The 13,502-nt window shown below is 41.9% G+C and overlaps 1 protein-coding gene across 3 annotated transcripts in view; it reads right to left on the bottom strand.

Moving 5' to 3' along the window:
* Nucleotides 1–470: 470 nt before the first annotated feature.
* mrpl11 (mitochondrial ribosomal protein L11) overlaps nucleotides 471–13,502 on the bottom strand; it is a 39,090-nt gene continuing 26,058 nt past the window's right edge. For all 3 annotated transcript variants that reach the window (XM_079353017.1, XM_079353018.1, XM_079353019.1), the window contains 4 exons: nucleotides 7,684–7,779; nucleotides 3,444–3,537; nucleotides 2,328–2,487; nucleotides 471–718 (listed from right to left, as the gene is read on the bottom strand). In XM_079353017.1, the coding sequence (XP_079209143.1) occupies nucleotides 601–718; nucleotides 2,328–2,487; nucleotides 3,444–3,537; nucleotides 7,684–7,779 (468 nt within the window). In that variant the 3' untranslated portion in view covers nucleotides 471–600. The remainder of the gene's footprint in view (nucleotides 719–2,327; nucleotides 2,488–3,443; nucleotides 3,538–7,683; nucleotides 7,780–13,502) is intronic.

Raw genomic sequence — 13,502 nt, 5'->3', positions numbered from 1 at the left:
AAATCGAACTCTTGGGTTTTGTAGAGAAGAAATTTGTAAATGAAATGATCATGTATATTCTTTAATAACATAATTACTTTTTAAAGTTTTAGTAAATGTGAATATTACTAATAAAGTAATCACTCCGCCCAAGTCAATTTGATTGTGTTTGTAATTCAAGTGATGAACCCGTCAGATCACAGACTTAGAAGATGTGTGTCAAATGTGCATAAAAGCCATCTGCACATGTTGACAAAGAGCCAAAAGGCTTCCAGAAGTGTTAATAATAGATAAAAACATCAAAGAGCTGCAGCACAAATCCATCCAAGACAATTACAGTTTGATTAGCTTGGCTCAGAGGAAATGAAACGCTGGGGGCTGTAAACATTTTCTGATCATGTTTTTGTTGCTGTGAGGAAATAAATTCTCTTAGATAAAGAAAATTTATAATTCTTAAATCTTAAATCAATCAAGGACATAAGAGAAAAAAATCACATAATAACTTTCTGTTTATTCAGATCAGAGACACAGAATTAACAGGGTTTGGATGAATGTGTTTCATGTATAGAGTCTATAAAAATGACAAGGAATGGGAGGGTAAATAAGAGATGCTGCAAGTCTTCATTTCTTTTTTCCTGCCAAAGATTCAGCTGCAGCTGCTGCTGCGGCTGCTGCTGCATCAGCTTTCAATTTCTCCTCCCTCTGCTCCATGAAGACTTTGTACTCATCAGCTGGGAGACTGAGGGGGGGGGGGGGGGGGGGGCAGAGTGAAAGAGGAGGAAAAGTATATTTAGTAAACCAGAACTTTGAATTATGTTACGTAAATCACAAAACCTGCTGTGAAGAATAAACAGAACTTTCATATCCAGTTTGGGATTTTAAAATCATCAAGGGGGGAAATTGTGAATGATAAACACAGTCGTATTTTCAGTGGAAACATGGATATTTTACAGGATGAAGGTTTATCTGTAAGAAGCAAAAACCTTCCAGCTTCCTGAAACACTAACTTTGAACACACAGTAGGTTTTCAGCCCCACCGTCTCAAAAAGTAACATCCTCTAGTTCGACTCCCCACACTGCAGCAGTGTTCAACAATCATTCCAGAGAAAAATTCATTTTAGATGAGGCACAGATATCCATTTCTCCACTAACAGTACTCTCAATTAATCATAACGCTCTACAGCCGCAAGACATGTTAACTTCTAAGTGAGAGAGAGAGAAAGAGATCCTGGGAAGGTAAATATCTCTAAATAGAGAAGGAAAGGTTCAGCAGGTTGAAGTTGATTGCAGGTTGTTTTTTTTATTTTGGGTGTCTCACAGGTATATATGCAGGGCTGGCACCAAGTGAGTTTAAGATAACTCCCGTCTCTGTTAGTGGAAATAACCTAACAAGGAATAGCATTTTAGGGTAGGACTTGACGAGGTTAATCGCCCCAGACATCCCTAAGGACACACCACTGGTGGTGTGATTATGCGAGTATACCAAACGTGAAACATTACTTGATGATAAATACCATTCTCGCTTTAAATTACAAAAATCTGAGAGAGCAAGCATGAAAACATGTCGATCTGAAGATGAAAAGCAAGTAGTTCAGCCCATTCCTACAATACCCTATATAAGAAGGCAGAATATATAGCAGATGTATACTTAGTTTTACTGGATGTTTAATAAATTGTAAAAATGTGACTGTTTTTTAAAAATACAATTTTATAGGAAAAGGTCATGAAAACATCAGAATAGTCGAATACCTTCAATTGAACTGACCTGAGCATTTTAGAGCCGTAAGGAGCTGGTTTGGAACCTTAAAGCTCAATAGAAGAAGCGTCTCTCTGTCTGATCAAGTTACTGGTTACATTGGTTTCGTTGTATTCAAAGAGGTCAAAGTGTCATATGTGATACTTAAGTTGATCAAAGCGTTGTATAAATAGGACTATGAAGGAGACAGAACGAAAACTAAAGCATGAAAAGTACATTCAACTTTTGACCCTGCTTACTGACTTTTTTTTTTACAACACTGGTTTATTTAGATGCGTTTGATTTTATAAGTAATGCTTCCATATGAGTTCTTAGTTTTACACTTCTTTGTTGTCTAATCTGACCACATCTGGCCATTAGGAGGCATTACTGCATTTGAGGATGACACAGAGAGGATTTTCTTCTTTAAAACTCTGCAGGGACGCGTATGAGGTTTTATGTCTGTGACAACCTGGGTCCTTGTGTCAAAACAAAACATGCCAAAATAATAACCTTTATGAATCCAATTGAATCAACACTAATGGTGTGCATATACAAACACTGTTCATGTACCGTGGGTAAGACGTGGAATAAGCACAGAATGTGAACTTACTGGTTGACAATCTCGATGCCCAGCGAGCGTGCAGAGCCGATGATGCTTTTGACGACATTCTCCAGAGAGAAGTTCCTCTGTTTGAAGCACTCGTCCTGAGATTTCACCTGAGCGATCTCATACACGGCCCTCACAGACACTTTTCCAGCTGTCTCATGGCCTGCACACACATACACACATACACACACACATACACACACACATACACACACACACAAATTCAGTAAATAAACAAGAAAAAGTTGGGAACCAAAGAGGACAAAGTGTGTGTGTGTGTGTGCGCGTGCGTGCGTGCGTGCGCTGAAGATGGTGTTGGGCTGGTTTTCAGGAGGCAACAGTTGAAACGAGGCGTGAGATGGCTCGGGCGAACAGCTTTCATATCTTATTACTGCTTGTCACTATCTTTATATTCTAACCTCTCCATTTTCTGGGAGCTCCTGAGCTCTCTTAGGTTCCTCGGGACTGTTGGTGAGGATGGCCTGCCCAAACAACCCCCCCCCCCTCCCCAAACCTATCCTATCCTATTCTTCTTTCTGCATCTTGTCCCATCTCCCCCATCCCATTTTCAAGCCCGGCACAGTTTAGCAGACGGCTGTTCCGTCATGAGCCCGGGTCTGCTGAAGATTTCTGCCTGTTAAAAGGACGTTTTTTCTTGCCACGCTATGACGGATTAAGCTGGGCTCTTGTAATATAGCCATCAGTAAGGTCCTTTACCTGCTTTTTGTAAACATAACAATGAGCATGGTCTTGTTACCTGCTCTTTTGTTAATGTTAACAGACAAACAGTAAGGTCCTTTACCTGCTCTTGTAAAGTGTCTCGAGATAACGCCTGTTATGAATTGACACTATACAAATAAAGATTGATTGATTGATTGATTGATTGATAGATATAAAAGGGAGTAGTCCATAATTCTCTCTTCTTCTTTTTTTTTTTTTTTTTAAACATACCACCTTTGCCACTTCTCATCGCTGCTGCCGTTTCCCACGTCATGAATATTACATCAATCAGAGGCCGGCTCAAAACAGAGTCCAAGGAGAGACGTGTGTCTGTTACAGGATGGGCTCAGCAGGGGGAAATCTGAGCAGAAACATCAGAGCGGCAGCAGCACAACTCACCCGTCTTGCTGGCTCCTTTTGCGATGCCCGCCGCCTGTTTCAGGAAGTACGATACCGTGGGCTGTCCGATCTTTAGGTCATAGGTTCTGTCCGGCTGAGGACACACGAGACACAAAATGAGAAGCTGTGAACAAAGGTGGGCAAAAGAACATGCGATTTTCATGGAATAATAAGAGACCACTGCTTTAAGAAGATTTTTTAAAAGTTTTTTGAAGTCTCTTAGTTTTTATCTTTAGTAACATGACTGATTGGCTCCCTAGCTTGCATACTTGCTTGTAAAAAGTCAACGAAGACGAGACAATGTGTGAGGAAGACACCGTGCTAACTTGGGTTGTTGAGTCGCTTTAAAGCATCAAAGAACTGTTAACACTTCTCCTCCTTTACATAAACAAATATTCACTTCCAAAAAATGGTAAAAGAAAAAACTAAGTTCAGCACAAAGCAAATCATTATAAAAAACAATTGTAATGTGAGGAATATAAATCTTGCAGAGAATGAAGACTCATCTTGTTTTTTTAACTGAATGAATGATTTAATATATTTCACCCACAAACTTTCAAACGCTAAATGTAAAAAATAGCAAATAAACCTTCAAATCTAGATGCATGTTATTGGATGCAACTTTCTGACACTGTTGTCAAATATCCGTCCAATACTGAGACAGATTGTTGAATCTGGAATCACAGAGCGTTTTAAAATGTATTAGTCTGATGTAATACATCAGCTTTCAGTAGAGCTGGAGCAGTTATAAATGAATGTTTAGGCTGAATGAAGGTGAGACATGTGACAAGCAGACAAGTTATTCATCTACTTATGATGTCTTCAAATATGAGAGGCATCCGTATTAATTCTATCTGTTTCACAGCTTTAACTGAAGGATGATCTCCTCTCACTGATGCTTGAAGCTTATTAATCAAACGCTTGGATTGGACTTACACTCACTTACTATAAGTAAGACAGGTGGATGGTGCTATAAGCACTAGTGTTAGTAGATAGGCTGAGAAATACAGGGCAGTGTCCCAGTAAAAAATATGGTGGATAATTATTAAAACTGAAATAGTTAAAAAAAAAAAAAGTTGCACAGTATTTTATTCATATTATATATATTTGAATATATTGTAATAGTTCTATTCTTCTATTCAGCTCTACAGACTGGAGTTAAAAAGTGTTCCTGCGTGGTTACACTCTTCAGCAGAATGTATTTTATACTGGAGCTTGGACCTCCTCAATACGGGGACGGAGACGCTCCTCCTCTAAAATAATGAACCGCGCTGCTTTATTAAACAGCAAAAAGTTAAAAGCCTTTTTAATTGGGGCTACGTGATTAAAGCTAAAGAAAATGAGTATCGACCGCTCACATGCAGTGTCTTCAATGAAAGAGTGAAACAGCGAGCAGGTTTTTTTTTGGGGGGGGGGTTGAGATCATTCCCCTTCGTCTAAAGTATTTATGTTCCCAATTAATCAGGAGCACTTTTTTTCCTTTCATCCTTAAGATTCATGGAGCGCCTTCTTCATTTATTTTTTATCTTGCGGCTAATAGCTTACAGTGTTCAGGGGGTCTACATGCCTCTATTTGTTTTTCAAAAAGTTTCAACTTTTCAATGACTGTCCTACCTCTAACCGAGAAAAAAATAATTACGTGTTTAAGTTCGATAAAGGCATGTGATGCTGTCACATCAATAAGTAATTGTGTTTAATGAACAATCGTGATCAATATAAAAATATATTGTTTATGATTTGTGCCACAAAATAAGCAGCCCCACTGTTTATCACAGTAAGGCAGAAAGATTTAAATACAGTCTAATTCCCTCCTCTCCTGTTCTTCTTCATCTGCAGTGTGTCGCTGATCTGTCGACTGTACAGCTTTGAACAACCAAACAGTAAAAACAATGCTGATGAATGCACTGAAAGTAACTAGTAAAAAAAGCTCAGTAAAAAAAGGGTAAAAGAGGTTATAAAAGGCTTAAGAAGAGAATACAATGTTTATTTAAAGACTGACAGTGAATTAACACCAGCCCTTGTTTTTTTCTCCCCACATGTTTAAAGTGTGTTGCTGCAGAACCATCCGCCTGCCCTTTTCAGCCTCCCCTCAGGACCAGAGTAAAAATATCTCCTCAGCCTCACCAAGTTGACCCCTTTCTTTAACTCAGATTTATTCACCAGTCCAAAGCTTTCTATATGAAATCTGACCAGAAGATTTAATCAATAAATCATCAGCGGAAGTGAACTTTGTATCATCCGTTACCTGTCACATAAAAAAAATAAACAACAATAAAACAAACGGGGCAATAGACTGAAGGCTGGGCTGAGGAGACACTACAGAGCAGGTGATTTGTCATCAGAGTCATGTTATCTAACAGAAGTGACCTTTCTACAGAGGAAACACATTTTTTCTCCATTTATGGAAAAGCTGTCCTTTGAAAATGTCCTATAGGTCCCTGTTGTTTCCTCTGCCATTTAATAAGAACGACTACAAACATTTACAGCAACAGGGTTATTTTAAAGACAAGAGGGGGTGAAAGTGGAAGGGCTGCGATGAAGCAATAACAAAACATCACATCCACCTTTGTTCTGACAGTTAGTTAATCAACCCTCTGCTGAGCTCAAGGTTAGGTTTGGAAACAGCCAGTGTGCTCCAACCAGAGTTAAACTAAATATGTTTGTTCAAACCTTATACATGAAAGGTCTGTATCGTGTTATCTTGAACTGCACATAACATGGTTGCCTAGTAACCTGTTTGCAAATCGTTTTAACAGTATGTGGCTACTGAATCTGGCTGCTAGTTTTTTTTAGCTTCACCACTTTAGTCCTGGGTGAAATATGTCAACACCCGTTTGTAATTTGACATTACTTTGGTGCAGCCATTTGTTTTCCCAAGGTTGAACTTTGGTGATCATGTGACTCTTTCATGCATGTGTACGACGCTCTAAGCCTTCGTGTTGGAATATGAAGTCCACGCAGAAATGAAGTTCTTAGAATCCACTTGAGGCTGACTCAAGTGGACTCTAAGAGGTCACTGAGCCAGAAGGCAAAGCTTGATTAGCCCTACTATCTATTCATGAACCTTCATTTGTCATCATGAGCTCGGGACATGACCGAAAGAACTCCACACTATGTTTTGAGCTTTTTATTTCTTTCAGATTTCACTTATTTTCATCTTAGAATGACCACAAATGCCTCAGCTGTACTTTATGTTCAGTGCTTCACAAACAACAGCACGGACACTTATGTTGGTGTGAGCAGATCAGCTTGTTGACGTTAGCACTTGACTGAAAAAGCCATTGTGACAAAGACATCCTCAACCAGGTGCTCGGCTACATGGCTGTAGACTCTTTAATCTTATTGGGCTTCTGTTTGTGTATGGATTAAATAAAGGGGCGACATAATGTTAATCAGTAAGGTGCTGATAGGCTGTTATTACTCGGACAAGCTGTTTCCTGTTTCAAGTGTTCATGCTCGGCTAATTGCCTCGCGGCTCCTGCTGCTTCCTTTATACATGGACATGAGATTGATTTTCTCATCTAACTCTGCAAGAAGCCGAGCAAGTGAATTTCCCAAAGAGTCAAGACCTCCTTGAAGAGTGGGATGAAAGATTCTGTGCAATGTTTGCAAAGCTCTTGACAAGCCTTAGGTTAAGGGTGAGAGCTGAGCAGAGAAACCTTCCTTTTATCCTCAGAAACATGTTGCGTGGACTCTTTGACACAGCGCATTCAGTACAGACTGAACAGACGTGGCATTGAAAACAACCAGCAGATGGCAACGATGGGCAGCACTGAGGCCACCAGATGTGCTGGCAGAGCTGCTGCTGGTGTTCCTGCATGTCAAAATTAATTCACGCCGTTAAAAGGATTGGGCTTCCCCCGCCTTGCATCACAAACCTCATTACACTGTTGTTCAGCAGAAAGGACTCAACTTCTGATTCGGAACAACACAAAGAGGTGGTGGGGGGGAGTCAAATAATAAGTGGCTGTATAAATAAATACTACACGCTTATAACATCTCTTTCTTAAGTAATTCACATTTCTTGCTTGCACTTAATGCTTCTTGACTCCTGGTTCCTCTGGGTATTGCTTCATTAATGCATGCAAATGGGAAAGCTTACTTCGGTGGTAGAGTATAAATAATGGAGGTGCCCTGGTTATGTTATGCAGCTGGAGGAATTAAGCACAATTGAAGGAGGTAGGGCGGATCTATGCGTTTAAAGGTCAGGGATTGGACAGAGAGACCTACAACGACGCACCTTCACATGGATCTTGACGGGGAGAGGGATGCCCTCCTTCAGTTCCTTGGTTTTCTCGTTGAAGTCCTTGCAGAACTGTCCGATGGGGATTCCTTTCTGGATGGGGGGGGAAAAAACAAAAATTGTTGGAGGATCGTTTTAAAATGTATGAGACGTCTCGAACATTCAGCTGAAGCTCACTCGTGTCAAAATGTGGTGCCAGAATACAGATGCCGGGGCTCCTGTCAGTCCATCAATCGAAAATCTCAGACAGACGACGAGATTGACACACATGGACGGATCAGAAAGTGGGTACGTGTCTGTATACTTTATGTATGTGATGAATGTGAGAGGTTATGTGAAATAATATTTTTACACTGTGTGCGTGCGTGTGTGTGTGCGTGCGTGTGTGTGTGCGTGCGGCCCTTTGTTGCTCCACACTGAGTGTTGGTGTGCCTGTCATTCCAGCTATGACTGAATGCATATCTGTGCCCAGAGCCAGACAAAGCCAGTGATGAATGAGCCTCCCATTTTCCAGCTCCTGGAAGGCCAACCCGAGCGAAATCAAAATGGATGGGTGACATTAAGTCAACACCCGGCCAACGCTGCTCCTTTTGCACCATTCCTCTCTAGAGCTGTGGCAAAGACTAATAACGGATCTAATTATTACTGCTGAAATGTATATTGACCTTCACCCTTCATCCTTCCCAAAGGCAACACACTGATTGAAATGTTCATTATCAGAAATGGGGGGAAGAGAAAAAAAAAAGTGTGTGTGTGTTGGGGGGGGGGGGGGGGGTCTACACTTTAATGGACTCACGAGATTCAATTGTTCCATGAGCGGAGCAGCTCTCAGATTCTGATAATGGATCTGATGAAGAGTCAGTCATCCTGAGACGTCCTGTGATGACGGCACACCGAAGACATTTATTTGAACTTAACGGTGCGGAAAGTTCTGTGAACATCATCTCCACTAAAGGCTTCAAGAGCACCTGATGAATACCAATCAGCTGCAGGATCTGAACAAATCCATCACTTCATTAGAGTTTATAACGCAAGCCATCACTCACTGGGTAGTCTATGCATAACACTTCAAACACAACAACAACAACAACAAACTGATTGAAATTTCAACACTTCACAGGGTTATTGTTGTAGAGCTGATGAGTGCTATTTGAATTACAATATCCTATTAATGAAACGAAAGGCAGCAACATCCCCAGAGCCCTCGCCAAGCTCTACCTTCCCTCTTCTCTAGTGCTTATTAATAGTAATCCCATGTCAACCTTGCTCCCTTCTCCCAGCGCCCTCCCTTCCCTCCGCCTACCCTAAAACAACATAGGAAGGGTAAATAAGAAAGGAGGGAGAACTGAAGGAAAGTCTAATTAAATATGGATTAGTATAAAAGGATGTGATGGTGGGTATGAGTCAAAGCAAACCCTCGGGCTCTGCCTCACACATTCAGCTCCAGTTCCTTTCTCTCCGTTAGGCCTATGTCGGGTAATGATTGCTCTCACCGACTCAGATGGCCCTCTTTATGCCACACAAAGCCAAGAAAGGAGCTCCATGACCAGCCAGAGATAATGCCCGATGTCGATAAAATGTGCTTAAGCACGGACAGAGAAAAATTATTCAGACAGAGGAGCGACTGTCTCTAAAGATAGAGGAAACAATTGTACATGGTGTCCCTGACCAGTCACTGCCTTAAAAGGCGTGTACAAACGGAAAACGGTATAAATAATTGAAGTGGCCACTGTGAGGTTAGCCTTTGGCTTGTCAGTGACCTTTTTTTTTTTTTTTCTCCAAGATTTGAGTTCAACATCAGGACGCTGCCAAACGTGAGCATGTTTGAGTGAAAGGTTGACAAAAGCAAACTTATTAAGGCTAAAATAATAGACACCAGGTCATATTCATAAGCAGGTGAATGTGACCAGAATGAAATTCCCTCATGTTATTGTAGCTTACAGATTTGTGTATTTGATTGACTAAATACGCTCTCACATAGGGGCTGCTAAATCTTGTTTGGGGGATTATTGTATAGAGAGGGGAGGGGGGACAGCGGGTGTGTATTGTAACAATGTTTTGTACTGTAACCAATGTCTTGTGTCCTGCCTGTCTGTATACTGCTACTGGATGCCCTGAATTTCCCTCGGGATCAATAAAGTATCTATCTATCTATCTATCTATCTATCTATCTATCTATCTATCTATCTATCTATCTATCTATCTATCTATCTATCTATCTATCTATCTATCTATAAGATGGGCGCATGTTGGTAGAACAATCGACCCCCCCAGAGGCAGAGTCTTTGGTCGGTGGTTCGACTCCTGACCCGTGGTCAGCCGGTGCATCCCATGAACCTGCAGTGTTTTTTAGCACCTCCGGCTGAATGTCTCAGCTCTGGAGGCTGCTGACTGCTACAAACATAAAAAGAAGGTGAAGACTTTGAAAATGAGAGACAGACTGGTCTGAGGCTGGTAGAGAGACAGTTTGCCATTAGATCCTCATACAGTTCAGTATGCACCAGAGACAGGTGATCATAATTTAATTGAGCTGTTTCACAAGAGTCCAGGCGGCTCAGCTTCTGAAGATGACAAGTGTGTGGAAGTTTTATTTTGGCCTTAGGCTATTAAATAGTTTAACTGCAGTGATTACAGCGATTGAAACATGTTGGTAATTGCAATCACAGACTTTTGATGTGCAAGGGGGCTGGCTTGCAATGAAAGCAGGTTTCAAGGTTGGCTCCTCTGACTTCACACGACATTTATCAAAGAGAGAAAGAGAGAACTGGAACAGTAACATTCATGTCCTGGCTAAATTCCCTAACCTCCTTCACTGCATCTGAACATCTAATCATCCTCGAGTCCGAGCTGCCGGATAAATCCTCTCTCCTCCACCATGACTGATTAGAGCTCTCCAGTACAAAATGGCTGCAGCCTGTCACCCGAGGCGGGGCCTTCCACGGCGGCTCTGGGCGAGGACATTCAGCCGCACATCTTCAAAGACTTCTGAGATCCTGGGCACCGGGATTAAACGCTAATCTACGGCGATATTTCTCCAGTGGCAACAGTGGTGAGTAATTGCGGCACAATCCATTTAAGATCACGCAGGCTGAGTCTTATTACTCATAATTATAGGAGCAATTAGGCATTTGCAATTAAAATCTGAGAAGTGTCCATTTGATTTGACCCTTTTACCATATTCTCTGTGGTCTTTTTTTGACACTCCCTCTGCGTTAATGTGATTGGCCTTTCAGCTTCACTAACTCTTTTTAACAAGATGTAGCAGTGCTGTGGCAGAATGGTGTGTGAGCTTGGATTGAGGGGAAGGAGACGAGAGACGAGAATGGGGAGACGGAGAGACAGCCGAGGTGTATTAAAGTTGTCAGGATGTGGCGGTCAATATTTGAACAATGAGCAGGGGTTTGTTTGAGCGAGATGAACGATGGGGAAAGGAAGGAGGCAAAAGAAAGAGCAGCGGGGGGTCCTGATGAATATGGCTGAGTGTGTATGTATGTTTATGTATGAATACTTGGGGCTTCATTTCAAATCTGACAAGAGTATCTGTTCAGGCGTGGATATGTGTGTGCATATTTAGCTGCCAGGGACTGCTGACGGTGAGGATGTGCTCGCTGTGTGTGGTCGCAGGTGTTCGAGAGGAGGAAAGAAATGAGGGAGAGAGGAGGAGGAGGAGGAGGGAGATGAGTAGGTCAGGAGAAGAAGTGTGCTCAGGGAAGCGTAGCAACATGGAGATAAAGGACTGGGACACAGGACAAGGCCTTGGGGCAGGAGGTGGGATTAATTGCCCCTGGCACTCAAGGCCACTCGATAAATTGCCCCAGATGGTCTGCACACAAGGAGGAGGGCAGCCATAGGTAGACGAAGGTGTTACAGTGCAGAGGAGCGGCTGAGAGACGAGGTTAATTAAACTCTGCAGTGTGAAACACTCTCATTCATTACCTTCATTACCTTGTTCATTTAATCTGCTCGGCTGCTGGCATTTTATCACATTTAGCCCCTTTGACACGTCATACAGCTGATTAGGTTTCATGTCGAACCCTCGGCTGCAGAGGGAGACACTGAGAGGCTGAACAGCAGGTCAGCCACACACAGCAAAAAAAAAAATTCAAATAAATTGAGTTCACACTGGACATGCATTTTACTTGATTTTCCACCCTGAAATCAGTGGATTAGTCCTAAAAGTGGAAAATGAAAACGATTTTCACCCCCAGTCTCCAGTGAACTGTGCTGCGGCGGCCACACAGCCCGCATTAAAGAGCAGAGGAGTGTGCTCAAACGGGCATGAGTGCAGAACTGACAGAGCGAACCGAATACAGACACTCGTCTTTACAACAAACAAAAGCCCAAACTTCTCAGCTGGATTTTTTCTCAGTTTGGATCTTCTTTTCTTTTTCTTTTTTTAAATAGACACACAGCAGCCTTCACATGCTGTGTGTAGCACTGTAAGAGGAATGTGCTGTTTGAGGGCATGTTGAAAAGGAAGCAGGCATGCAAGCAGGCCAGAGAAGGTGGAACAAAATGGATTGCATCACAACAAAACATCCCATTTTCAACTCCATTAGGTCTCCCTCACAGTCCCGACAGTGTTGTGCTTTACGCCACTTCACATGATTAATCACGTGTGGAGGCTGCAGCAGAAACCTGAACTACAGGCAGCTGAGGCTCCGCGCTGGAGAAGACCAAACAACCACGAGACGAGCTCACACGGCGACAGAGGGGAGGCTGACCTAGAATGTAGTCAGACTGAAACAACAACCAACTGTGACGCCAGAACAAAGCTTGGGTTGTGTTTGTGGAGCAGTCACAAAGGTAACAGGGAGTTTGGCACACTAAAGGTGCTATTTTAAGGAGGAACTCCAACGACTTTACACATCAAAGTCTGTTTACAGGTGCTGTGGAGGAACACTGCATACAAGACCAAGAAGAAACAACCTGGCAGGACTTTGTGTGCTCCAACTGTCACACGTACATCCATTGGCAGTGACTATATCAGGAGTTCTCGGAAATGATGAGTCTTTTCTGTCATGGTCTCTAAAGAGGCAATGTTGAGGATTTATTTAGCATTCCATTTATAGATTTACAGGACTGTAGCTTTTATGCACCCGCTGCTCCGTCTGAGCTAAACCAGCAGCTCCTAATAGATATTGAGAGAGCGATAAACTCTGCTGGTTTCACGCACTCAAGTGATGTCACATGAGTCGCCGTCGGCTGAAATCTTCAAGTTAAACATGAAACAAAAAATCCAGTTTGTGGAGTCAGTAAGAACTGAGCTCGCCACATCTCTGTAGCCTCTTTATGTCAGGTTCATGCTAGGTGGCTCGATGCTACTTCATCCTTAAAAAGTCAATCAATTACTGATTATGTGTTGTTGGTTCTTTTTTCAAGCAAATAAATTTAATTTTCTTGGTTGCTAATTTTCTGTGTCGTTCGAAGTACTAAATGAGGAGTCTTTGGGCTTTGGACTCCTGAGAATGTATTTATGATTACAATTATCTCTATTTTTTACTTTATTTACACTTAACGATTCATTCATTATGATCAATTTCAACAACACTGAGCATTATTTGCATCTGGAAGGCTATAACAGCTGCTATGAGCATTAGACATGTGAATCTCTGACCAAACTGTTGGCTGGTCCAGCTGCATTATGGGTAATGTGAGCATCAAGTTTTGACAAGGGAGATGAATGTTTGAAATAAAAAGACGCGTTACCTGTAGTTGTGCTAATATTGATCTCTCTTTTTTCAGCCATCCATCACGACGCTGACGACGTTGCAGGAGCTCAATAGTAAATCAGTTAAGAAAAAAGAAAAGATGCC

This window comes from Symphodus melops (assembly GCF_947650265.1).
Source record: "Symphodus melops genome assembly, chromosome: 9".
In the NCBI taxonomy this organism is placed as follows: domain Eukaryota; kingdom Metazoa; phylum Chordata; class Actinopteri; order Labriformes; family Labridae; genus Symphodus; species Symphodus melops.
This window is presented reverse-complemented; position numbering and strand designations above follow the sequence as displayed.